This window comes from Xyrauchen texanus, chromosome 41 (assembly GCF_025860055.1).
Source record: "Xyrauchen texanus isolate HMW12.3.18 chromosome 41, RBS_HiC_50CHRs, whole genome shotgun sequence".
Taxonomy (NCBI): domain Eukaryota; kingdom Metazoa; phylum Chordata; class Actinopteri; order Cypriniformes; family Catostomidae; genus Xyrauchen; species Xyrauchen texanus.
The window spans coordinates 28,722,972-28,750,304 of record NC_068316.1 but is presented as its reverse complement, the minus strand read 5'-3'; the positions used below and the strand labels follow the sequence as shown (position 1 = coordinate 28,750,304).

Sequence of the window (27,333 nt, the reverse complement as noted above, 5' to 3'; positions counted from 1 at the left end):
GGGTGGTTTTATGGTGCACTAAGTGGTTGCTATAGTGTTCTGGGTAGTGTCTAGCGGGTTGCTAGGTGGTTGCAGTTCTGAGTAGTTGTTAGCAAGTTGCTATGGTTTTCTGGGTGTTGTTTAGGTTCTGGTAAGTGTTAAGTGGTTTGGCTGCTATAGGGTGTTCTGTGTGGTTTTCAGCGCGTTGCTCAAACATGCGGTTGCTAAGATGTTCTGAGTGGTTAGGCAATGGTGTTTTGGGTGTTGTTTGGGCTTTGCTAGATATGACTGGGTCTATTTGATGTATATTTTCATGCACAAATCACAAGAATGATCACTTAGAAAAGTTCTAGCACACCTCTCCTATTGGCCTACAGGCAGCATGATTTGAAGTACAGTGGCAAGAAAAAGTATGTGAACCCTTTGGAATTAGCTGGTTTTCTGCATTAATTGGTCATAAAATGTGATCTAATCTTAATTAAAGCCACAAGTATAGACAAACACAATGTGCTTAAACTAACAACACACAAACAGTTATAATCTTTTACATCTTTATTGAACACATTCCATTAAACATTTACAGAGCTGTGGAAAAAGTCATTAAACCCTTAGATTTAATAGTTGGACAATCATCCTTTGGCAGCAATAACCTCAACCAAGTGTTTCCGGTAGCTGCGGTTTAAACCTGCACAATGTTCAGAAGGAATTTTGGACCATTCTTCCTTACAGAACTGCTTCAGCTCAGCCATATTCTTAGGATGTCTGGTGTGAACGGCTTTCTTGACTTCATTCCACAGCATCTCTATTTGGTTTAGGTCTGGGCTCTGACTGGGACACTCCAAAAGGTGGATTTTGTTTTTTAAGCCATTCTGTAGTGGATTTATTTTGAATTTTAGGGTCATTGTCACAAGCCAACCCTGCGATTAGTGGCCAACCCGCTCTACCACCTGAGCTACAACCGCCACATAGCAGACCATAAGCTGGAAATCGAGCGAGCTCACAGGGTTCCAGCTCAGAAATCCGCTGAGGGAGACAGGCCCGATCAATTAAGGCCAAATTCCTGAGTTCATCCGATAAAGAGCTTGTTTTACACAAGGCGAAGAGTAAAGGAAATCTTTCTTGGAAGAACCACAGCATTTTCCTGTTCCCAGACGAATTCGACAAAAGAGAAATGTGAATGATTCAGGGAATGCAAGAATCTCTTACATAAATGCAAGGTTGCTTTTGCTCTGATGTTTACGGCCAAACTGTGAATAGATACTAATATACTTAAATATGTACATGCCCACAGAAATTATTGTCCTTCATAAAGACAATGGAGTGAGTCAGCCATTTGGTGATTTTCATGTTGCTGTCTAGTGGGCCTGAGCCTAGGGATGTACTTACTTTTTTCAACCTACACTGTGAATGTTTGAATGATGTATTCAATATGTAAAAGAACAATACAATAATTTGTATCATTAGTTCAAAAAGATTGGATTTTTCCATTATTGTTATTTAATGAAAAAAACAGATTTTAAGACAAATTTATACATAAATGCAGGTAATTCCGAAGGGTTCCATTTTTTTTCTTGCCACTGTATCATTAATGTCCATAACAAAAACAGTGTTCCAAAAACTTCCTTGTTTTATCAAACACCACCAATAATAGCTGAAAGTATAATAATCAAATGAGAGTATCAGTCCACCTGGTTTTTTGGTGCCACTATATGCCAAGCACATGTGACTCCAGCAGGATAGTCTTTCTCAGGCCAGTTTGGAGTCTTGAAGGTTCCCGACGGCTTTACTAATCTGCCACCACAGTACTGATCTCCTGTACACATTCAGTCAGACAGAAATCTAGTACATGTTCCCTTTAAACTCTGCAGAACAACACTAAATATAGAGCAAGCATCAAGCATGAGTTCATTTAACCCTAATTAAAAGGAATGCTTGGAATAATTGTACAGCAGCATCATTGGCAGACTCTACGGTAAACCTTCCTTTAGTCCGTCTAGTCATTACGAGTGATTTTACAGACTTGTCAGTCCCAGCAAAGTTCTTATAATGTAAATGCGATGTTACGTAACCATGTGCAGAAAGATTAAGTGTGCAACTGCACGTGCTGAGAGCTGCTAAAGCACTCTAGATACCTTCAGTGCTGATGTTTTTAGACCTCTATCTGGGCCTATTATGGGCAACACTGGTTGTAAAAATAATACATGCAAATAAAAAAAAGCAACTTACCTAAGTGTTCATAGTAAAGATAGCAAAATAAACATCACAATTGATGACATTAAGTGTATGTTTAATCAAATCCTACAGTGTATTACTGCAAATTTTCACTTGGTAGAGTCTAGCCAAATTAGGCAGATGCCAATGATGAGAGGTTGCATGACATGCCCTCATCCTTAAAAACTATAAACTCAACAAGTACACATGGAAAACAAGTACAAAAGGAAAATATGACCCAGACTACACAGATCATGGGTTCAACTACAATGAGGAAAAACAAGGTTTTGCCTACCACAATGTGTTTTGTGTGGAGAATTAGTGCGTGCCAAGAGCATGAAAGCAACTTCAAAAGAAATTTGGAAACTAAACATGCTAATAATTAGGGCTCTAGCTCCTAAGCGACTTGGAAATGCAGCCCATAGGACCGTACGTAGAAAAAGGCTGAAATTTGGCACATTGATTGGGGCAGGTCTGTAAAGTCATCAGGCCAATTTTGGGGTCTCCCAGCCAAACTATAGAGCACCATCATCAGCTCAATGGTTCACTTTTCTATTGCTTACTGTATAACTTTTGAACCCTTTGGAGTTGTCGCCCCTTATGCGGAGCTGCCTGAACAAGATGTTCGGCTGATATCGTAAAATACATCATTAACTGTTTTTTTTTCTACTTCTCCAACAAAACTTTGCTCACGTGATGTTTAGACCAATCCGCACAAAAGTTATTGAATTCATTTTTGATTTTCGCAATTGTTAGATTACAACATATGTATGGCAAATTAAAAGCAGGCTGTATCTTGTTAACACTGTCAAATTTAAATTGACTTGTGCCTTCATGTGCTATTGGAATTCTCCTACCTCCCACTTCTGAAGGGGAAATTACAAGTAAGTCATGTTCAAGTGCTCTGTTGTCGGAAAGAACATGAAACATGGATGACATCAGGTTCATTCATGCATATTTGTTGAGGAACTTTTATTTTGACCCCAAAATACATATTATCGAAGTCTTTTTAGTAAGTCAGTCCACTCGGCGCCATCTTTGGAATGCTAACGAGAACTACAGAAACCCTACTCTCTTCCGCCATATTGGACAACACCTCTCACCCTTACAAAAATCGAGGTAAAATTTGTGGTAAACTTGCTGCAAATTCACCACTGATCATTTTCACATGCAAATGAGCTTTGCGGCAAACTTGCAGCAAATTTTCCATTGTTGCCAAAGGTTTGCTGCTGGTTCACCACTACTGGATAAGAGCGGCAAACTTCTGGTAAACATTTGCAACGGATCACAAGCTCATTTGCATGTGAAAATAATGAGTGGCAAATTTGTGGCAAGTTTGCAGCTAGCTAGTTTGTAGTCACATTCAAGTTTAGACTGAAAACACATCTGTTTAGCTGTGCATTTATTCACCGAGTACTGCGCTTACTGATTGTTTACTGTGTCATTTTATTTCTGCATTCTTTTTCTTTTTATTCGTTTTAATAAGTTTGACTTTATTTTATTACTTTTTATTCTTATTTCTTGATCCTAATTGGTTTTAAAATGTATTTTATCTTGTATTTTATTTTTAAGTACAGCATATTGAATTGCCAATGTGTACGAAATGTGCTTGTAAAGGAATCAATGGAAAGGAGGAGGCAAGAACCGGCTTTCAATATAAATAATAGTTTAATGAGAAACTTAAAAGAAGACAAAAACACACACGACGGACATGTCCGTAAACGATCTCTCTCTCCCGCACGATACTCTGCAGTCGACCTTTAAACCTCAGAGGCTTGATTAGCCTAATATGGGACCGTAGGATCACGACCCGGCCCCGCCCTCCGCCCTGCCACATTCCTCCCTCGTTCTCTCAGGCTGGGGAGCCCCCGGCCTGATGTACACCCCCTTTCCCTGGGGGAAGGGTGCGCTTCTGCGCTGTCTGCCAGCAGGTCATCCCCATCTACCTGGACGAGGGAGGGGACACGGGGAGGGAAACAGAAATAATTAAAATGGGGGGTACTTCCTGTCACAGTGTACCCCCCCCAAAACTGTAAAATTTAAAAAGAGGGAAAAGGCCAACGCAGAGCGACAGTCAGAGAGAGAGAGGAGAGAGAGATGGAAAAAAAAAAACCTCTTACTCGCCAGTTCTCCGATACGCCGCAGCTTGTTCCTCGGCCACTCCTCCACCCTCTATCGGACGACAGCCGCGCCTCTCCGGGCGGATCCGAGGCAGACCTCCAGCCCCTGGCGGACGGAACACCCCGCCACGTTCTCGGGGAACAGAAGGGGTCTCCCCCGCCCCTGGCAGCGGTTCTCTCGCTCCAGGCGGTCGGCAGTGAGCGCCTTCCCACTCGCAGTCGGCGGTCTTAAACCCCGTCGTGTTTCAGCGGCCGGTTGGAGACTCCTGCACCCCTGGCAGCGGCCCTGACCGTTCCAGGCGGTCGGCTAGGAGCCCCTTCTCCCCTCGCTGTCGGCGGCCATCGTCCTCGTTCAGGCAGCTGGGCTCCTCCTCCCCCGGCAGCTGCTCCGTTGGGGTGGACGGTAGTGGCGAGAACTCTACTACGGCGTATCCATCCTCCTTCCCGGGTTTCGGCACCAGTGTAAAGGAATCAATGGAAAGGAGGAGGCGAGAACCGGCTTTTCAATATAAATAATAGTTTAATGAGAAACTTATAAGAAGACACAAACACACACATGACGGACATGTCCGTAAACGATCTCTCTCTCCCGCACGATACTCTGCAGTCGACGTTTAAACCTCAGAGGCTTGATTAGCCTAATACGGGACCGGGTGCGTAGGATCACAACCCGGCCCCGCCCTCAGCCCTGACACAGTGCTATATAAATAAACTTGCCTTGCCTAGCCTAGTTTGCAAGTACTTTAGATTTTCTGTAAGGGTATCTTGGAAACTTGGGTATCGAAATGATCTCAGTGTTTCCCAGTCGTAATTACATGTTAGGAACATATTGTATGTTCATGTGCAACTTCCGAGTGGGAAACCGATAGCACGTGAAGGCAGCATATCTGTCAAGTTTGGAGACATACCCAACTACTGGTCAGTAGATGCTCAGGTTACATCTGCAGTTTTGTTATAACACCACCTAGTGGTCAAAATGTTTATAACTTTGTAAAAAAAAAAAAAATCCTTGTGGCAGCGGGGGCGTGGTCAAGCGCCCGTCCGGGAGAGGAAAGCGGTAAGGGCGCTTACACCTGAGCTAGATTATGTCTAACACCTGTCTCTAATTTCAGTGAGCACGGGGAGAGCGGCATAAAAGGCAGCCAGAGGGCCTCCATGGGAGAGAGAGTGGCATACCAATTACTGTGTTTGTGTGGTCAAAACTGACCGTTTAAAAGTGCTGTGTGCACGTTGTAATTAAAAGAGAATAAAGAACCTCACCTCTGAGCTGCTGTGTCAAGTGTCGTCCCTTGGAGGAAGTCCTTACACTGGTGCCGAAACCCGGGAAAATTACGTTCCAAGCATGGAGCAAAGTCGCCCCATAGAGTCCTCCCAGCTGGCAGAAGTTACAGAAGATGGGGGCAGCAGATGATCCTGAGGCCTTCCTCGACTTGTTTGAGCGGACGGCAGAAATCTGGGCCGAACAGTGGGCAGCCTGCCTAATTCCTCTCCTGTCCGGGGAAGCTCAACTCGCGGCACAACAACTACGGCGACAAATCTCCTGGCGGTGGCTGCTCACGGGGGACCGCGACGTCGAGGGAGTCATCGATCAGGTGGTGCTGGAACAATTCGCGCAGCGGCTGCCCAGGAGAACGGCGGAGTGGGTCCAGTGCCACCGCCTGGCGTCGCTGGAGGAAGCTGTTCAGCTGGCGGAGGACAATTTGGCGGTGATCCGGAGGGCAGACGAGCCTTCTTCTTCTCTCTCTCTCTCTCTCTCTCCCCTTCCCTTGTGTCTGCCCCTGCCCTCGCCCCCTCCCCTTTGTTCTCTCCTTCTGTTCTCTCCCCAGGGCCCGTTCCTGCCCCGCGCAGGCGTGGAGGGTTCCAGAGACCAGCTTCCCGGCCTTGGGAGAATGTACCCTCCCATTCCCCGTCTTTCAGCCGCTCTCCCCTCAGGTGGGGGCCCGCCAGCACAAGTCGCGGCCGCAGCGCCTGGGCCGGCCGGTTGGAGGTGCGGGGACCCGGACCACTTCCGGGATCAGTGTCCGCTGATGGAGGTGGGGACGGTGGTGCGGGTCTCCGATGTCCCGCAGGCTTCCCCCTATCGGGCTGGAGCATACCGGATTCCGGTAAGGATCAGGGGGGGTATTTACCAAGCTTTGCTGGATACCGGCTGCAATCAGACCACCATCCACCAACGCTTGGTTCAACCCGGGGCTTTGAGTTTAGCTAAACTGGTGAGGGTGAGGTGTGTGCATGGGGATGTTCACAAGTATCCCATGGTGACTTTGGCGATTAAATTCAGGGAAAAAAACCATAGTGTGGAGGCAGCGGTTAGTTCCCGCCTCACTGCATAAAGAGGTGTGCGGTGTGCGATGCTTTGGCAGGGGAGGCGGAGCCGGGGCCGTCCTCGGCTGCTCGGAATGACGAGGGAAGGGGCGAGGTGGCCGCCCCTCCTCTCAGGGAATTCTCTGATGGGGACTTCCCTCTAGAGCAGTTGCGGGACGAAACCCTTAAACATGCTCTTGACCAAGTGAGAGTAATTGATGGTCAACAGCTCCGGCCGGGCATCGCCATTGCATACCCATATTTTGCCATGATTAGAGATCGGTTATATAGAGTGACACGTTGTAATTAAAAGAGAATAAAGAACCTCACCTCTGAGCCGCTGTGTCAAGTGTCGTCCCTTGGAGGAAGTCCTTACAATCCTATTTTATTTTAATACAATGCAATTATTTTGTGTGCCTATATGTATGGCCACAACATTGCTATATTTTTGCATATTGTTGGACTATTTTGGTACATTCTGGGTCACGACTTGAAGTCTTTGTCCTGAAGCAAACCGAAAAATAGGGGTGAATCTCATGAACGTCCTTAATATATTTGAACGCTGCATATTTCCAATGTTAGCAACTCACATCACTACAGCTGTCTGTCAACTACAGATGGGATGAAGAACAGAGTTTTCAATTCCAGATGTGTGGCTTTAGCCAAGCAGATGTCTCATCACTCATACAGTTACTGCACAAGTGAGTCAGCCTCTGGTGGTCTGACCAATTACTGAATCACTGGAAAACGTCTGTGAGAAATTCCATGTCACAACATAACATACAGTACACGGCAATGTTCTCTAGAATTCCCCTCCAATAGAGTGTTTATATCAACTGTCAGACAGCGCATGGGGCCGAGGAGAAAATCTTATTATATTCAACAAGCCTGGTTTTTCTTAACAAGATTTTTTGGGCAGAAACTATTGTTTATGATGACATATCTGATGAAATCCATTTCTGTTCTTTGGCATACTGTTGCCCTTTGAACTCTTTGGAAGCTGTTAGGTGTTAAACATCTCTTTACAGCTCATTAAAGATGACCTTTGCCCTCTAACACTCAATCCATGCCTCATCACCTGATCTGAATTTATGGGTTAGGGTCAGGGCTGGAAATAAGGGAGGATGCGGGGGACGGAGTCCAGGGGGGGAATTTAGAGTAGGGACGCAGTTCTGGTTTAAACTGGTTTCATGGAAATGAAGAGGATTTAGATAATCTAAAAACAGGAATTGCTTCATGGTTATTTAATGCATAAGGCATTTTTTTTGTTAAATTTCCAGGGAAAATAACTATATCATGACATAGATGTTAATATGATAAAAAGTGTCTCGCAACATCATGCCTCAATGAACATACTGGTGAACTTCAACTTAAAATATCTAATAAACTCCTTTGGCTCTACAGAGCTGGATATCATTTAAGTGAACAAGAAGGCACTAATTAGCTGCATTTTATGGTCCTAGTTGTGATGTCTTACCACGTTCATGTGGGTTGGCAGCAGAGTACATAGCCAGGAAGCCACTGCCAGCTGTATTGGCATCGGATAGCATCTGAATGAGCATTTTATTGCTAGTGGAAACAAGGGCTCCTGGTCTGAATGTGCCACAGAATCGGCCGAGGCGCTGTCCTTTGGCATGACCACTGTAAACATCCACATAATCATACCTGCACAGGTTGTCACTTTCTAAGTCCAGGAAACGAAATGAAAGGACAACCACTTTGCCCTCTGGTACCTGCAAGAGGCAAATGTCATATTATTGATGATGTTAAAAGACACTAGACAGTGCCCAGAAATGGGCGGATCAACATGCACATCTTTCCATAATTGGGTGTTCCCATATGTCCCTGCGTGACCCATCATATTTTATTATATTATACTAAAATAGCTGTTTTTCCTATTTAAAGAAAAAATGTTTTTTCATATTTTTTATATAATTTATGCAATGAATGAAAAAGTGCAGAATCGTACACATTTTTCATTTTATGATACAACTTTTATTTATTTACACAAAATTTCTTTTTTCAGACTTCCTATTGAAAGCTCATGATGTTTGGACCACTCAGCATGTTTGGCAGACATGAGACAATGGTTATCAATACATAGATACAGAATTTGTAAAGTATCATTTTATTTTTACATGGTTGTCAGTGAATGGATGATTCTGGCCAATACTTACAATCAGAATTATTTATGCTAATTTCTGACATAACATCTCAAAAACATGAATAATCACTCCTGGAAACATAATAAGCAATTTGATAATAATAATAATAAATACTTTCTATAGTTTGGTATTATTTAACAACTAATTTCACAATTTAGTCTCACTGTTCACATATGAGGACATCCTTTTTTAGGGGGGGGGCATTTAATTTTTTTGGTTTCTAAGTGGGTACTAGATACAAATCAAAAAGGGGTATGGAAAATGCACACAGCAGTCACACAGGGGTCTCAAGAGGTGAATATGCTGTATATTCAAATATGAGATAATAGGGGCCTGGGTAGCTCAGTGATAAAGACGCTGACTACCACCCCTATAGTTCGCTAGTTCCAATTCAGGGCATGCTGAGTGACTCCAGTCAGGTCTCCTAAGCAACCAAATTGGCCCGGTTGCTAGGGAGGTCACATGGGGTAACCTCCTCATGGTCACTATAATGTGGTTCTCTCTCTGTGGGGCGCATGGTGAGTTGTACGTGGATGCCACGGTGGATGCCGTGAAGCCTCCACACGTGCTGTGTCTCCACGGTAACGACTCAATAAGCCACGTGATAAGATGTGCATGTTGACTGTTTCAAATGCGGAGGCAACTGAGATTCATCCTCCACCACCCAGATTGAGTCGAGTCACTACACCAGCACGAGGACTTGGAGCACATTGGGAATTGGGCATTTCAAATTGGGAGAAAATGTATGTAAATTAATGTAATGTAAATTCAAATACTTACAAATGTTATTTAACTTTCATTAATTAATGGACTTGCACTTTTTAACATCTACAAATGATTTTAACAAATGCTATATAATGATTAAAAGATCATTTTGTAATTGTACACCCTTAAATAAATTAAGAGTTCAAAATTTCCGTAAATTCGCCACTGATCATTTTATAATAATAATAATAATGACTTTTATTTAATGGCGCCTTTTGTAACACCCAAGGTCACCTCACAAGCAATATACAGGTCACTGCATAGGACAATACACACAACAAACAAGCCACATACAGATAAAGTGCATAAAAAACTCAATACAAAATGTTATAAGAAAGCTTGTATAAAAAGATATGTCTTAAGACGCGTTTTAAAAGTCAACAAGCAGTCGCTATTGCGAATATCAAGGGGAAGAGAGTTTTTCACATGCAAATTAGCTTTGTGGCAAATTGTCCATTGTTGCCAAAGTTTACTGCAGGTTCACTAGCAGAGAAGAGCCTGGCAAACATTTGCGGTGAATCACAAGCTCATTTGCATGTGAAAATAATTGTTTTGCCAGAACTCTTGAATGCATACAAATATCATTAACATTTTTCATAAATTATTCATAAATTAGCTCATGTATGTTTTTCATTATAAGTATTTTTCACCACTTCACACACTACATTGTTTACAATGTTAATTATGTTAATTAATGCCCAGCTAATTAATAACAAGGCAAGGTCTGTACTACAATCTCTCCCAGTAGATTTCCCCCTCTCTTATTTAAAGGAATTTTATAGCTTAGCGAATTCCTTCATTTTTAATGGTAAACGTCCCAGATTACATTTCAGTAAGTTACACAGGTCGATTGACAAAGGTGGGATAGGCTTACCCAAGATTTTGTTTTATTATTATACGTTCAGTCTCAGACATGGGTCGCTTCCACCTGAGAGAACCCCTCCCTGGTTTTGTATTGAACAGGAAGTTATTGCCCCTTTTTCGCCATTGCAAACCTTTCTATAACTAATCGGAGAAGTTAAGTTACACCCCGTTATCTCACATGTGCACTTAGTATGGACAAAAGTGTCCAGAGTGTATAATTCGGACATTTATATAAATGTTGCCTCGAGCATATGGCTGAACCCCAAATTATATATTAATAAGTCCCCTTTCTGCTGGTCAGAGTGGATTGTGAGGGAGGTTAATTCCCTCTGTGAAATATATGAAGTGTTGAGATCCTTTGAAAATTTGGTTCAAAATTTTATGATTCCCAGTTCTCAGTTCTTCAGGTATTTACAGCTGCGTCACCAGCTCTGTACTATTTTTGGGAGTAGCATACACACCCTTTGAGTGGCAGATCCTTTGGGAGTGGTGATTACTGCTTTTGGAAAAGGTCTTGAGGCATCAGTGTATTACTCACTGCTAATTCAGAGTCTGGGGTGATGGAGCTTCAACTTCTGTCAAGAGATTATGGGAGAAAGATTTAAACTTGGTATTGGAGGAGGTGGTGTGGGCTAGGATTCTAAAAACATAAAGTCTACATCTAGAGATGCAGGGGTGTGCCTTATGCAATTTAAGATTTTACATTGATTCTATTGGACTCCTTCTAGATTGTATTGGCTTGTTCTTAAAGACACACCCACCTGCTGGCGATACCAATCAGAAGATGGAGACACAACCCATGTTTTTTGGTGGTGTGTTACGATCCAAGAATTTTGGTTGAGGGCTCAGAGATTTAGGTGTGACATATTGATCACTCAAATTACATTTTGCCCCAGACTCTGTATTTTAGGTAATGGGGTGGTCATTAATGTAGGGGATAAATACATGAAACGTTGGGTCCTAGCCAGAGTTATGATTGGCAGACGGATCATTCTTAGGAGATGGAAGTTGGCTGGAGCGCCCTCATTTCAGGAGCGGTGCACAGAGATGGGCGGGGTGTCGGCATTTGAGGAGGTGACATGTAGAAGGCTGGGAACTTGGATTTGTTTAATAGGAAGTGGGGTATATCTTTGTTCCAGTGGACATATTTCCATTATATCACTTGGAGATAAATATGGAAGTGAACTGTAAAGTATACAGGCACCAAAATTACATCATTTTGTGCCTGAAACAAGGTGACCGTTTTTGACAGTGTGTTTAATAGATTTTATTTATATTGTAAAATGTTTTTATCTAATTAAACTTTCCAAGCCACTAGGAAAAGTTGTGACATTGAACATGTTAACTCCTTTGTACAAAAGGTAATATTTCTTTGCCTCCACTGAAGCACACAAGATTAATCCTGAGATTTAGAACAACTTTAAACAACTTTTAAAGTCCACGCCAACTCAAATACAAACTGACATTATAGCAAAACAAGGACATACCAAACCCTAAGACATTCTGAAATCCATGTACATTTTTTAACCTTTATCTCCTGCAATATAATCTGTAATATACTGTATATCATGTATAATGTTACTGCTGTAACACAGGATAAAGAAAGTTTTCTTGTACTCTATGTAACTGAACACAGGGTGTTTCTTGCATAATTATGTTTCCTAAAATAAAGTGGAGCATAAAAAGCCTCTTAGTCAGACCCAGGTCACCCATTGAGACTCTTAAATGCAATGGTGGCAATGAAATAAAATGCTAGAATGATTATGGAGTTGCCACAAGGGATACAATGTGGCCGGCAGCCAAAGCAAGCACACATGACAAGCACACACCAACTGAAGCTGTTCTGAGTACTTGCCATTGCATCATTTTACCTACTGTTATTATTATTATAAGTTCTCATATACTGCGCATGTCATTGACAGTCAGCATTCTGCGACCTGAATCAATTAATAAAACGGTTTCTGTAAAATACAACCACTTACTGTAATTCTCCACACACATTTGGTATTGGGTGGATAGACTCCAGGATAACCCTGACTGCCGATGACACCCGACTCTCCTGTTATATTCCCACCACATGTAAAGGTCTGTCTAGAAAAGAGAAAGAAAAATAAACACCTGGATCGAGGCGTCATTCTATGAAATAAATGCATTATCCAAAAGAAACTTTTTCGAACATTGTATCAAAAATGCGCGTGTAACGGAATGCATCAATGTTGAATGTAACAGTTACACGTAAGGTGTGATGATCATACACGAGTCTATAGTCGCAGTGCATGATGCATCGAGACATGAAGGACTGAAGTTACCTGATTTGAGACTGTGCTCGGACATGCAGTGTGAGCAGCAGCAGAGTCCAGGCGATCAGAAGCCCGCAGATCTTCCACATTATCAGACGGTGTGTGACTCTGTGTCCAGCTGCATTAATGATATTATCGCGCTGAAGTTGCTTGAGCGAGTTTCAGATGAATGTAGAGTCTGTTCTGTTCTGTAGGAGGCAGTAACGCGACAGCTGCCTTTTCTAAAACCCTGCGATCAAAGAAATGAGAGAGAGAAAGAGAGAGAGAGGGAGAGAGAGAGAGAGAGAGAGAGAGAGAGGTGTCTGAATAAAATACCTGATGAAAAACTTATTTATTTAGGTTCAGCAGACAGGGTGAATATAATAATAATAATATCATAATAATAATAATAATAACTGTATTTGTCCTACTAGAGTACCATGGTGTATTTGTATACTTTAATTGTATACTTTACCATTTTAATTATATATCATATTTCGCATTACACATATTAATTATATATTTTTTGCATTTAAGTACTGTAATTATTTGGTTAATTTGTTTTAATTATTTTTGTTTAATCAACACATATTAAAGATAGTAACAAATATTACCATGATGTGTCATTTTTTTTTTTAAATTGTATTATTAATTTGTATTACAATTATAATCAGTGTTGGGTAGTAATAAATATAATATAATACTTACTTGGGTAGTAATAAATTACTAATGACTAATTACACCTTCTAGAGTGTAATTAGATTACTGTACTACTTTCTCTGTCTGAAAAGTAATTGAATTACTTTCTAAATCTCTTATCAAGAGATTTTCAGACGAACAACAAGGAAGGATAGATGAGAAACTGTTCTTTTAATTCTTTCAAATACATCATATAAAATCAAATAAATGATTTATGAACTGGCCAAAGAGTTTAAGGGGGCAGCGTTAAATTAGAAAACATATATTTTAATATTAATATTAGATGTTAGATTTCGATTTTAATTCATGATTGTTTTATGTAGAATTGTTCTATATAATTCAGTATTTAACGCAATTGCATCAGAAGTAACTGTAATTAAATTACTGAAAAATTAAGAGTAATCCCTTACTTTCCTTTTCAATGAAAAAGTAATTTATTACAGTAATTAATTACTTAGTAATACATTACACCCACCACTGAATATAATGTTTTATATGATAATATATAATTTTTTCTGCATTACAGCAATGAATATATCACAATGTTGCATTTAAAGGAATATTTCACCCAAAAATGAAAATTCTCTCAATGTTTACTCATCCTCATGCCATCCCAGATGTGTATGACTTTCTTTCTTCTGCTGAACACAAATTAAGATTTTTAGAAGAATATTTCAGCTCTGTAGGTCCTCACAATGCAAGTGAATGGTGATCAGAACTTCGAAGGCCCAAAAATCATAAGCATAAAAGTAATCCATAAGACTCCAGTGGTTAAATCCTTATCTGCAGAAGTGATATAAGTGTGGGTGAGAAACAGATCAATATTTAAGTCCATTTTTCCTAGAAATCTCCACGTTGACTTTCAGTTCTTCTTCTTTAGTTTTTGGCATTTACATTATTTGTGCATATTACCACCTACTGGGAAGGGAGGATTATTTATAGTAAAAACATAAATATTGATCTGTTTCTCATCCACACCTATCATATTTGTTCTAAAGACATGGATTAAACCACTGGAGTCTTATGGATTAATTTAATGCTGCCTTTATGTGATTTTTGGACCTTCAAAGTTCTGGTCACCATTTATTTGCATTGTGAGGACCTACAGAGCTGAAATATTCTTCTGAAAATCTTAATTTGTGTTCAGCAGAAGAAAGTCATACACATCTGGGATGGCATGAGGTTGAGTAAATGATGAGAGGATTTTTATTTTTGGGTGAAATATTCCTTTAAGAAATTATTAGCTAGTCACATTTTACTTGTATTGCATGTAATGGCGTTTTGTTTTGTACAGCCCTGGCAGAGTAAGATTACAAAAAAAAAAAAAGTTTAAAAAAAAAAAAAGAAGAAAGAGAAGAAACATCTGCCGTCCAACGCTCATTCTTCTATTCTGTCACTACTGGTTCCTTCCAGCAGAGCGCGTCTTATCTTCTTTAAATAGTAGACCAACGCTTTGCTTGATTCGTTTGACGGATTCTTTAGAGTAAAACACAAAACAGCGCAATAATATAATATAAATTAAAACATTTATAAATAAATATGAGTACATATAAAATCATAAATATTATCAAGACGTTTGTGTTTCAAATTGAAATGATTTATTTTAATGCTGACTTCAGGTCAGCTAAACCACCGCGTCATAGGACCCAACATTTTGTGGCACATTTCAAATTTCAAAACAAACGAGTCGCGCCTGTCAACTGTTAAGATGGACTCGATGGATTGAACACAAGACAGCCTTATTCACACATTTCACAACTAATACAGTACGAATACATGTAGTGTTTAAAAGCCTCTCTGGTGATGTGTGTTTGAGTTTCAACACAATAATCACCATAATTCCTCTTTTTATGCGTCTATGAAGGTGGCTCATTGTGTCACTAACTAGTGATCCGACCAACTGATCTATTTGTTCGCCGAGAAGCAGTTGGATTACATTGATAATTGAACGGACTGGCGAGATGGAGGGTCATGGAAGATCATTTGACGGTTCAAATAGCGCAGTGAAAGCTCCGTCCATCGAGGACTTTGTGGTGGTCAAACCCATCAGTCGAGGAGCCTTTGGGAAGGTTTACCTCGCCAGAAAGAAATGCAACTCCAAACTCTATGCGATCAAGGTATAGACATTCATATGTAGTATTTATATTTTGTTTTCTCGATAATGATGATGATGATGATGATGGAGTGTTTATAATGATGCATTTTAATAATAATAAAAAAATAAATAAAATAGTGGGGCTCAAATGTCTGTTTCCGCATTGATGAACTGTGATTAAAAATAATATTTTAACGATTAAAATGAATCAGAAATAAGTAAGATTCTGCACTATTATTTTACTAACTTATCCATTTATCGGATGCTCTTTTGAACATTCTCAAAACACACATAATTTGCACAACTTTGCATGCCAGCTGCTAAATTTAATGTAAATTCACCTTTTTACTCGCATTGTTATGCTTATAATATAGTTTGTGATGAAAAATACTAAATTAAAGCATTTTTGGCAAGTGGACTCTGACTCAAACATGAACTAAATGATGTTGTTTTTTGCCTGGCAGGTGGTGAAGAAAGCAGATATGGTGGATAAAAATATGACCAATCAGATGAAAGCTGAGAGAGATGCTCTGGCTCTCAGTAAAAGTCCTTTTATTGTGCACCTGTTTTACTCTCTGCAAACAGCAACCAAAGTCTATCTGGTACGTAGTACAAGCGTGAATGTTTAAAAAAAAAAAATATATATATATATATATATATATATATATATATATATATATATATATATATATGTGTGTGTGTCAATATTTCTGTAAATGTACCCTGAGGTGTCAGTGTTTATTTCAACATAGATGTGAAGTTTTATATGGTGGATGGGTAATATTTTCTAATGTGTTGTGTAGGTGATGGAGTATCTGATTGGAGGAGATGTGAAATCACTGCTTCATATCTATGGGTACTTTGATGAAGACATGTCTCTGAAATTTATCTCAGAGGTTGCAATCGCTCTCGATTACCTTCACAGACATGGCATAATTCACAGGTATTGCAGAAACTAGTAATTATGAGTCCGTTTCAGTGTTTGTTTGTCCAAAAACTGACATTTCTCTTTTTAAATGATTTAACACAGGGACTTGAAACCTGACAACATGCTAATTTCTAATGAAGGTCACATTAAGCTCACAGACTTTGGGCTATCCAAGGTTAAACTTGACAGAGGTATGTTTTTGTTAACCTCTGAAAATGCAAAATTATCTTAGTGTTTATTGTGGCATTAACCAAGTTTTCTGTTTCCACCCTCTAGAACTAAACCTGATGGATATTTTAACCACACCGTCTTTGGCAAAGCCTAAGAAAGATTATTTCAGAACACCTGGTCAAGTTCTGTCGCTAATAAGCTCTCTTGGTCTGGTGAGTAGATTTTCAGAGTCGTATAATCAGGGTTCCCACGCTCATGAAACATCCAGAAGACTATATCAGGGACTTGCAAAATTGTGATTTCCTGGTCTGGAAAGTCATGGAAAGGAATACAATTGTAAATAATGTGAATATTCATATCTCTATAATATTTAACTGTATCCGTTGAGGGTAACCACCTATTTTATTAATTGGATAGCAAATGTTACATGTGGGAACCCTGTATAATTTAGAGTATTCTTTTTATGCAAATGCTAACAAGTTATGTAAAAGTTTGTTAAACTGTCTTCTTTTAACATCAAATGAAAGAATACCCCAGTGACAGAGGGTAAGCATCACAGTAGCACAGTGCTGGGCAGCCCAATGTCCTGTGGGAAGGTCAATCATAGGAAGAGTTCTCTGTGCTCGCCTATACTGAAGAGAAGAGCAGAGTACCTCAATTCCCCAATATGCTCAAGCCGAACTCTAGGTATGTGTAAGAAGAATAGACATTCAGAGTCTAGCATTGTGGCATTTTTAAATAACCTAATGTGTAAGTTTCTCTAGGATCCAACAGTGTGTTCAGTCCAGGTGTGCTGGCTAAGAGTTTAACACCAAGGCTGATGAAATCAAGGAAGAGATTTGAGACACTAAGTGCTGTTAGCCTGTTACCATCCACAACGGATTCTGAAGACTGTGTCAGCCCGATGTGGGAAGATGAGCAGGTTCTGTTTTTAGTGCTTTTGCTTTTTAGAGATTTTGGTTTATAGGCATTGTTAGTAATGACGTCCCATTGTGAGAAATGTTTACAGAATAAACAAATATTTAATTACTAGGGATCCAAAACTTGTAGTTTTTGGGCCAGGCGTATATGAAATGGTTGCCCATAGAATTCCACTGAAAGCTCCTCAGATAACCCTATGATTGGAACGCCCATCATTCATAAAACTCTACAATTTCCCTGCCGCTATCATGTTTGTTTATTAAAATATTGGCTAATTTTTCTGTAAAAAACTCTAGTAATCGCAGCCCTGTTGAACACATTTTACCGTAGTTAAATGCATTCTGTTGCATTCCACAGATTTTGCTGCAAAATAAGCATAGAAAACACGAAACGTTTGAAAATCAATTAGAAAATCTGGAAATTATCAGATTATTCTCTACTTTTGATGTCAAACCATAAACTAACATGCACACAACACTTGCACAAATTATACAAGCCGTTATATTTGTTCACATTCAACGCTATATCAGGGTAATGTGCAAATCATTTATGACTTATTCCCAATAAAGGAAAACCGTTTAAGGCGTTCACATGACCATACGGCATAATCAGTGTAAGAACATGCATATAGATGCTCTCATTAACTGTAGATGGATTTTGGTTTGTATTTGTATATAATTATGTAAATCAACATGACAATGTCATCATCAGTGTTAATCTTGTCAGTGAAATTACAGACGAATGTTCGTTGATGAAAGGTTGTTTGATTTTGTCAATGATAGCGAAAGCGAGATGAAAAAGACGCAAGATAATCAAACGGTTTTAATAAAAGTACTGTCAATGAAAATATGATGAGAAAAAATAATATTGCAAGATATTAGCAATGCACTAACACTTTTATTTTGTATTTTTTCTTTTTTAAGAAAGCGAAATCTAGAAAGCATTGATTTGAAATAATCTTGTTCTATTATGTTGCGTATTTCCCCGCTTGAGCTGCATGATCTGAAAGTGCCCTAACCCTATCACCTGAATCAGGTTATTCACCTCACTCAAACACATCCTATAAATGTTGCATTATGCAGCTATATTCTCAACATAAGCATAATATTAGAACTTGCATCTTCATAGGCAATGAAGCGAATGAACATGTGAACTTTAAGTTACCATCGATTCAGAATGCAGCTTGCGTTGTGAATAAACCGTTTCTTAAAATTGTACTAAACGTAATGTAGTATCCTAAACTATTTAAACGTGAGGAATTCCCAACCATGTCACTTCTAAAAAGTAGCTAATACGTCAATATAGTCATTATATGCCCTCATTTCATGAACTTAGGTTTTGAGGAAGAAAGATATATCAGTGTTACCAGATAATCAGTGCTGATAGTTGCTGTTTTGGAACTATAGGTTATCGGGAAAAAAAATATGGCAATAGTTGCAGATTATTATTGTTATTATTGTTATTATAAAAAAACCATTTAGCATTTCAAAATAAGTATGTTATTCGAGCTGTGTCGGGCTTGTTTATATGTAAAAGTCCTGCGTAATGCACCATATCAGATTTTTTTCTGGTTATTATTGGAATTTTGTTTGAACAATAAACTGCATCTGGGATTTTATTCATTTTGGACTCTTTGTCTTAGTCTGCCATTTTAAAGAAAGAATACAATTTCTTTTACATACTATAAATCAATTTAAAAAACTATTGGCCGATTAATTGTTATCGGCCTTTCCCACCAAAATCCACTATCGAGTGACCTCCACTCGAGTTATCTCATGTTGTGTAATCTTACATATTAAACATTAAAGGACATTTTTGTCAAAAGACAAAAATGCCAAATAAAACACTGTGTGAAAATTAACACTAGTCATCCTCTTCCAGAATTTACAAGATGGCGAGAACCTTCCTAAATTACACAGAAAAGAACCGGGTAACAGAAATCAAAGAAACAGTTCTGTAACACCGCTGGAAAAAAAGATTTTGATGCCACTTGATAACCAAGTGGACCTTAGCAGATTTATTAAACCAGACATTTCTGTAAAGAGACTGCAGTTCAATGCAGCTGACAACTGTGCCACTCCTTTGGGTAAGGCTGCTCCCCGTCAGTCAATAGAGGGCAGTCTTGCAAAACCTGAGCCGCCAATGGAACCAAAGTCCTCAGCCAAGCGAGGGTTTGAAGAAGTAGAAAAAAGCCCAGATGAAGCTGAAATCCATTCCAAGAAAAACGATGCCATCTACAAGAGATGTTTCCAAATTCCAGAGGTGAATCAAGGTGCCCACACCGGTTTGACTGGAATTTTCTCCATTGCTAATCTTGATGATTTCAAAAGTGAACCAATATGTCAACAGAGAATCGTCCCTAAGCAATCTAGTCCCATTGTCGTGGCCAAAAACCTCTTTTGTGAACTAGAAGATCCTGTTGAGGTGGAAGCTAAAACAGTTACCAACTCCAGCTCCCCAATTTCACCTGTTGGCGGGCAAAATATTAGAGGAAGCCTTAGTTTGGACTGTGATACCTCAGTCCATGAGATGTCTGTAGTCACCAACACAACTCAACAATCGGCACATTACAAACAAGATGCTTTGTCTTCCTCTTTTGAAGATCTTAAAGAAAGTGAGACGCCTGCAGCCAAGTCCACAATAGCTTCACTAAAGCAAAGCAATACAAAACAGCAGAGAGGGGAATCTGAAAGTTCTCTTCTTGACCATCTCCATGACCTATCCAAAAGTATGGTCAGATCACCTGGGTTCCTCAAACCCAAGAACTTGGTTATGTTCAGGAGCTACTGCAGCTCAATAAACCGGTCTTGTAACTCGCATCTCAGCCTGGCCTCTTTGGACGCCATGGAGATGTCAGCTTCAGCTTCTTTCCACAGTGCACCTTCTGCAGTCACACCAGTTCAGAAGAAAAGGCCCAGTCTGAGCAGCTCTCTTTACCAGGTGAGGGGTTTGCTCTTTGTTCTCCAAAAGAATTGGAATTGGTATTTTTGTTAAAGGGTTAGTTCACACGTTTTGTAGCTTGACCATTGTTCCACAAAAGAAAGTAACTGGCATTGGTTTGGAGCAACATAAAATGATAAATGATGAAAACACCTTCTTTTTTTTCTCTCTTAGACTCCCCAGCAGATGGTTATGTCACATACTCCTTATAGGACACCAAAAAGTGTCCGCAGAGGTCCAGAACGTGTAGAAGGAGCCCCTATCCTGGGAACTCCTGATTACTTGGCACCAGAACTTCTGTTAGGCAAACCTCATGGTAAGGGTTTTAACTGGTCAACCTTAAATGTTTTAAACATGTGCAGAGATATGCCTCCAATATTAAGTCAGGAACAGCGTTTTGGTTGATCAATATGTGTTTTTCAATGTTTTTTTTTTTGTTATACTCAATTCTAAAATAGTTAAAGCTGAAGTGTGTATCTTTTTTTTGTGTTAAAATACTTTTTTCTATCCCAGCCTAAAGGATTAGTTTACCCAAAATTAAAATTCAGTCATTGTTTACTTTTCCCGGTGTTGTTATATCCCCAAATGATTTCCGAATACTTTTTATATAGATTTCCGGAAATCTTTCTTTTTCTTAACACAATGGAAAAAAAATTAAAAAACAAAGTTTATGGGGACCACCTCTTCAAACTTCAAAAGGACACAAAAGTACATTTCAGAAGTATAATAAATTATTCCATGAGACTCTTGATTGGGATACGATGAGGTTTGGTGTAAAACAAACCAAAATCTAATATATTATTTACAAAAAATCTTCACTGACTGTTGATCTCCTGTGCACGTTCATGATTCTCCATGAGAGCTTTAGAGCAACAGTAGTTACGCTGCCGCTCACTTCACTTCAACAGGACCAGCGATATTAACAACAGAAAAGTCAACACAGCTGAACACTAACCAAAGAACAGAATGTATTAAATGACTTACTAACTATCTTAACTTCTACAAGTTTGAAGTCAAATAATTTTTTTGATTGAGTCCTCAGTCAATCAATCAAACAGACAGATGGAGTAGGCAGGACTGTCTGTCACCTCTTCTCCATTCCGAACCAGTATTTTTGACAGACCTGAAGAGAGTGAGACCTCTGCAAAACATTTGGTAGGTGTAACATTCTCGGCCAAAAGTAATTCGTTTTTAACCAGCTCATGAGATGCTGACTTTAATATAGTGTTTTAAGAAAGTTTTTGGACTGGTGCCAGTTCACAGCGGATGGAGTTACCCGCGCGATGCCGAAAATAGAAAACGTATGTATCATCGCTCGTCACAGATGGTTAGGACAAAAACTCTGATTAACATAGGAAATATGCATTATATTGCATGTTGTTTTCCATCAGGTAAGGACACGGTTTGACATGACTGCCTGTAGCCTCCTCTATGTTACTGTTTGATTTCCGAGTACTCCGTTCTAAAAAATAAGGCCGGGCATAGAAATGCATCAATTCTTTGACTACAAGCTAATCAGACATGTTTTGTAAGTTCCGTTCTCTGGTTTTTGTGTTCTGTTGTCACTATCGCTGTGGCAGGCCTGTTTTAAGTTAAACAAAACAAGTTTTTGCTTGAATGGCCCATGTCGCGAGGGGGCTGCGTGAAATGTTGCTCTCGTACCCTATCATGAACAAGCACAGGAGATCAACGGTCCTCTCTAAATACATTCGATTTTTGTTTGTTTCTCAGCAAACCTTAGCGTATACTTTCATCACTTTCACAGACTCAATCAATGGCATGAGTTGGGGCGGGACTATCTCAATGTTTGAACAACTGCTGGCGAAGGGTGTATTCGAAAAACTGTTTTGAAAATGTTTTTTATTTTTGCAATTTAGTTTGCAGAAATTACATACTTCAGCTTTAAGGGTTAGATATTCCTTGCAAGCAATAGCGGCATCAGATTTTTGAGTGAATCATTCTTTTGAGTCTGTTCTTTGCAATAAATTATTCAAGCCGGTTCATAAATTGGTCTTTTAGCGGATCAGTCTGAATTAAAAAGATTTCGAAAATCGTTATCCAGTAATCACGAACAACTGAAAAGATTATGGAAACTCATTGTTCAAAAGGTGTAGGATCTCTGTTAATCGTTGTACCGCCAATTATAGAAATAGGTACTTTCAATGCCCTCATTAACTGACACTATGTTTTAGTTTCAGGGTCTGTACGTTCTGGTAAGTATACTAAACATTTATTTGGTTGAGATCCTAAGACATTGATGTTTGTGCTTGTGGAGGCATGATTACATGCAGAAGTGTCTGGCTAATGCAGTGATGGGTTGCAGCTTATGTGATTGGCAGCTCTTGATTCTGCTCTATTAATGCTTTAGTAATGCTCTCTGAACTCTGTTGGGATGATATGATGGTTTTAGGGAATCCTTGGTGATTCTTTTGGAAAACCGAATTTCATCAAAATACTTTTTTCTATCCTGGTTTAGATACAACTGGGTAAGACCTTTGTAGGTTGGTGTGCGTTTAGGTTGGGACTAACTTTTTCTGAACAATGGAAGACAAGCACAGCTATTACTACACAGTTTGTACTATGGACATAAATGATACTTCAAATCATGCGGTTTGTTGATGAGAGGTGTGCTCCTATTACTATTCTAAGAGATTTGATATGCGAAGAATGAACAATGAAACATAAGAGACACAAGAGAATGCACCAAAACCATATGATAAATACTTAGGGTTGGGCTTATTTGACTTGGACCACTAAGCAACCATCCAGAAGCCCACAGCAACTGCATAGTGATCTGCTAGAAAACCACATAGCAACTAAATGGCATCGTCTAACACCTCTCAAACCCCTAGCATTGTGGCACTGAGTTTTGCAAGGACAATTTAGCAGATACGGGCTACTTCTATTAAAATGAATGGGATAAATTGGAATGCCCAGCGGTCAATGGATTTAGAAAGAAAGTTCCACCTTACAGGTAAAAGACTCAATCAACTTTTAGATACAGACTTCGCCTGTAAATCGCCTCAAGAACGCGCATTAGCAATACAAGCATGGAAAATTATTATTATTGTATTTTATTTTATTTTGCGGAATCTTAAGAAGCACAATTTATGATACCGTTGTTGTCAGATTTTGCTGCTGATTTGAAATATGGCTGCCTAGCCTGTTGAGAGCATTCCAAAGATGGCCACCTAGTGGACCGACTTGCTAAAAAGACTTTGGTTTTGCACAAGCAAGTAAATATATAGTTATTTTTTGCAGTTGTGTTGATGTAAACCATTTTTTTAAATGACTAAATGTCATCAAATTACTTAATATTTCATTAGCTATCATTGTACCTCAGAGTTCACACCAACCCAATGATTTGCATTTTGTTGTTCTCATTCTCCCTCAAACTTTCCACTGCTGCTATCACAGCTCTGTAAAAGTCAGGGTTCCCACAGAGATGGAAAACCTGGAAATATCAGGGAATTTTTATATTGTGATTTCTAGGCCTGGAAAAGACTTGGAAATTAATCAAATCTGATAAATGCCAAAATAATAAAATGGAAACGTTCTAAGATATTAAATTGGCTAGAAATTACTCTGTGCAGGTGTAACAATCCTTATCCAGTAATCACAAACAACTGGAAAAAATAATGGCAATGTATTGTCTAAAAAGGTGTGGGAACCCTGAATAGTGGTCCCAATCTAACACATTTTGTTCTAAGTTGCCTGTTTAATCAGTAAAACACTGACTTATTAGCCCGCTTTGCTCTCCAACAGATTTCATGGTGGATTGGTGGGCTTTAGGTGTCTGTCTTTTCGAGTTCCTCACAGGAGTGCCTCCTTTCAATGATGAGACCCCTCAGCTGGTGTTCCAGAACATTCTCAACAGAGGTAGGATCCTTTCACATTTCTCCTGAATTATTTTTGTTCTACACCATGAAGAGTTTTATGCAGTTGTGAGTATTGATTCTTATCTGTATGAATGTTGAGCAGATATACCATGGCCAGATGGAGAGGAGGAGTTAACCAAGAATGCAAGAAATGTCATCGAGATTTTGCTCACCATGGATACAGCCAAACGTGCTGGCTTAAAAGGTGAATTACTAAAATGAATGCAAACCAGTGTGAACTTCTTTAAAATGTAGAGATCAAATGATATGGGTTTTTCAACGGTTGATACAAAATGAAAATAGAATGGCAAATTGAATGCCTCTCATAACTTATAAAAGACACATCATCCTTACTAAAGTCAAATGTTTTGGTATTTGGTAATGTTTTACTAAAATTGCTTTTTCCTGCAATAACTGGTAACTTGTATATATTTGTATTTAATCTATTACAGTGAATCTATTAGACTTTATTTTTATTAGAACTGTAAAAGTTGTAGTTAAATGTTTCTAAATGTGTTTAGGCTATTAGTGTTTTGTAAAACAAATAACAATAACAAATACTATAGTTTATTTAGTAGAAAAGACTACATCTACATTATCTACATTAACATAACCATAGAAATGAGGAGCCCCATGGTCTTACCTGTGGTAATGGACTTATCATAAAAATGGCAGTGTTAAACAAGGGTAGAGCAATGGTACATTTTAATATAAGGAAATGCAATTTATAATGAAGGGGTTAAAACTGGCTACTGAAAATGTTGAGTGGCTAGTGACTTTGGCAACTACTGGCCATAGTGGCTGGTGAGCCATAAAGTTAATTTCAAACCCTGATGTAAATGTATACACACAATACATTTTAATGATGGCAATGATTGCTGAAATTAAATGAACACTTATTTTGCAAAATGTTTAAAATGTATAAAACGGGAGGCTGACAGTAGTTTTAGACTAACAGGCAGCTAATACTTTATTTTAAGTGGTGTTTTAAAGTGTGCAGTGATATCGTCTGATCTCAGAACGGCAAATAAACACTTGTAACATTATCGATCAACACAATCTCAGAATGGTCAAATATCCACTCGTTGCGTTATCGGCCGATATGATTCATTTAAGATTGGCCAAATTCCCTCACTGAGCACTTTATTAGATACACCTGTGCAACTACTTACTTATGCCATTATCTAACCAGCCAATCGTGTGGCAGCAGTGCAATGCATACAATCATGCAGATACGGGTCAGGACTTTCAGATAATGTTCACATCATCCATCAGAATGGGGAAAACTTGTGATCTCGTGTGTGATTTGGACCATGGAATGATTGTTGGTACCAGATAGGCTGGTTTGAGTATTTCTGTAACTACTGATATCCTGGGAATTTCACACACAACAGTTTGTAGCGTTTACTCAGAATGAAGCCAAAAACAAAAAACATCTAGTGAGCAGCAGTTCTGTGGACGGAAACACCTTATTGATGCGAGAGGACAACAGAGAATGACCAAACTGTTTCAAGCTGACAGAAAGGCTATGGTAACTCAGATAACCACTCTGTAGTGAGCAGAATAGCATCTCAGAATGCACAACACATCGAACCTTGAGGCGGATGAGCTACAACAGCAGAACACCACTTCGATCACTTTATTAAGACCATAGTGTTCCTAATAAAGTGCTCAGTAAGTGTACACTAAGAGTTATGGGCCACAATGTTTAATCTCTGAAAGGTCAAATATATATCGGCCGATGTATTTTATATTGTAATGACAGATATGCAACAAATAAATAGACTAAGTATGTATAACTCTACATTGCAGTTACTATGATAGTCTCCACAAACAAAAGGAGATTCATGGATTATGCACAATAAACGTTACAAAAGGCATTTTTAAGTTTTTATTCTTATTGTTTAAGGTAGTTACAAAAGCAAAAAATACCATAATCTCAACATCATGTTGTAGTCTTAAATAAAGCGAAAATAAACACTCACTAAAGGAATATTCAACTATCCATTTGCATTCTCACTACTAGTTCAATCATGCGATTCTATTCTTGGATTGTTTTTTCCCTAGAACTGAAAGATCATCTGTTCTTTGAGGGTGTGGACTGGGAAAACCTTCACAATCAGAGCATGCCCTTCATCCCACAACCCAACGATGAGACCGACACGTCGTATTTTGAGGCGAGAAACACGGCCCAACATCTCACTGTATCAGGCTTCAGTCTGTGAATATACACATAAAGAAACTATTTGATATGTGTAAGATATTATTGTGTTGTGTGGAAACTTTAATGGAATATGTCACTACAAACCTGTATGACAAATAAAATTTTTTTTATTCAAACTCAGACCTGTCAAGTGCCAAAAAGGACAAAAAGCACCATAAAACCAAAAGTAGTTGATACAGCTTGCACATTTTTTGGGGTAAACTATTCCTTGTAATAAATACAGATGTCCTCACTGCCATAGTGCTCTTGTTATCTTCTTCGTTACTTGTTTTCTCTCTCTCTCTCTCTCCCCGCTTCTTCCTTCTGTCTTTGGTAATTGATGTTGTATGTTTGTTATGAAGAGAGAGATGGTGAATAAATGTAGGGTTTCTGAAATGCAGTGAGGTGGGCGTTTGACCCTTACGTACATATGCCATAAGACTGGTTTCAAATCAAGACTTGTTTGGAAAAAAGTAATATATTATGTAACACTACTATTTGTACTTCCTTAGTGGACAATTATATTTAAGCCACTGATGTTTTTAACTCGTGTTTTCTTGAGAACTATGTTTGTATGAGTGCGGTTTTATTTTAACATGCAAAATGTTTTAACGTGTCTACACTGAGTTCTAAACATGCTGATGCTTCATAAATGTTTCAGTTCATACTCATTTAATCATACCTGAAAGGTTTGTGTTTAATAATCATTTATTTCATAACTTTTTTCTGTTTGAATAAGGTGCAGATGTAACCTGTGATTTTAGTAAGTTTTGGAGGTGTTTAAAGGTAAATAAAGTAAAATACAATTCTT

At 38.9% G+C, this 27,333-nt stretch overlaps 2 protein-coding genes across 3 annotated transcripts in view; one reads left to right on the top strand and one right to left on the bottom strand.

The window, feature by feature from the left end:
- The window catches only part of pcolce2b (procollagen C-endopeptidase enhancer 2b), a 21,686-nt gene extending 8,621 nt beyond the window's left edge, over nucleotides 1–13,065 (bottom strand). The window contains exons 1-4 of the mRNA XM_052114312.1: nucleotides 12,718–13,065; nucleotides 12,391–12,499; nucleotides 8,092–8,347; nucleotides 1,668–1,792 (exon numbers count right to left, since the gene is read on the bottom strand). Of these exons, the coding sequence (XP_051970272.1) occupies nucleotides 1,668–1,792; nucleotides 8,092–8,347; nucleotides 12,391–12,499; nucleotides 12,718–12,797 (570 nt within the window). The 5' untranslated portion in view covers nucleotides 12,798–13,065. The remainder of the gene's footprint in view (nucleotides 1–1,667; nucleotides 1,793–8,091; nucleotides 8,348–12,390; nucleotides 12,500–12,717) is intronic.
- On the top strand, nucleotides 6,294–27,292 carry mastl (microtubule associated serine/threonine kinase-like). 2 transcript variants are annotated; one of them, XM_052114310.1, is made up of 14 exons: nucleotides 6,294–6,415; nucleotides 15,251–15,503; nucleotides 15,946–16,083; nucleotides 16,285–16,424; nucleotides 16,512–16,600; nucleotides 16,686–16,792; nucleotides 17,108–17,267; nucleotides 17,345–17,502; nucleotides 19,383–20,441; nucleotides 20,616–20,757; nucleotides 22,634–22,654; nucleotides 24,207–24,320; nucleotides 24,423–24,524; nucleotides 26,387–27,292. In XM_052114310.1, exons 2-14 carry the CDS (start codon nucleotides 15,348–15,350, stop codon nucleotides 26,542–26,544), a joined length of 2,544 nt encoding a protein of 847 aa, XP_051970270.1. In that variant the 5' UTR covers nucleotides 6,294–6,415; nucleotides 15,251–15,347; the 3' UTR covers nucleotides 26,545–27,292. The 2 variants fall into 2 exon arrangements, with proteins under 2 accessions (XP_051970270.1, XP_051970271.1); XM_052114311.1 differs by lacking the exons at nucleotides 6,294–6,415; nucleotides 22,634–22,654 and having other exon boundaries at nucleotides 14,905–15,503.
- Nucleotides 27,293–27,333: the final 41 nt, after the last annotated feature.

What these genes read in the sequence shown, in the direction of transcription:
- mastl (XM_052114310.1), top strand. Translation starts at nt 15,348, where the DNA reads ATGGAGGGTCATGGAAGATCATTTGACGGTTCAAATAGCGCAGTGAAA. An exon ending in TAATAAGCTCTCTTGGTCTG is followed by an intron (nt 16,793 to 17,107) that starts GTGAGTAGATTT and finishes ATCAAATGAAAG; the next exon opens with AATACCCCAGTGACAGAGGG. An exon ending in CCAGAACATTCTCAACAGAG is followed by an intron (nt 24,321 to 24,422) that starts GTAGGATCCTTT and finishes AATGTTGAGCAG; the next exon opens with ATATACCATGGCCAGATGGA.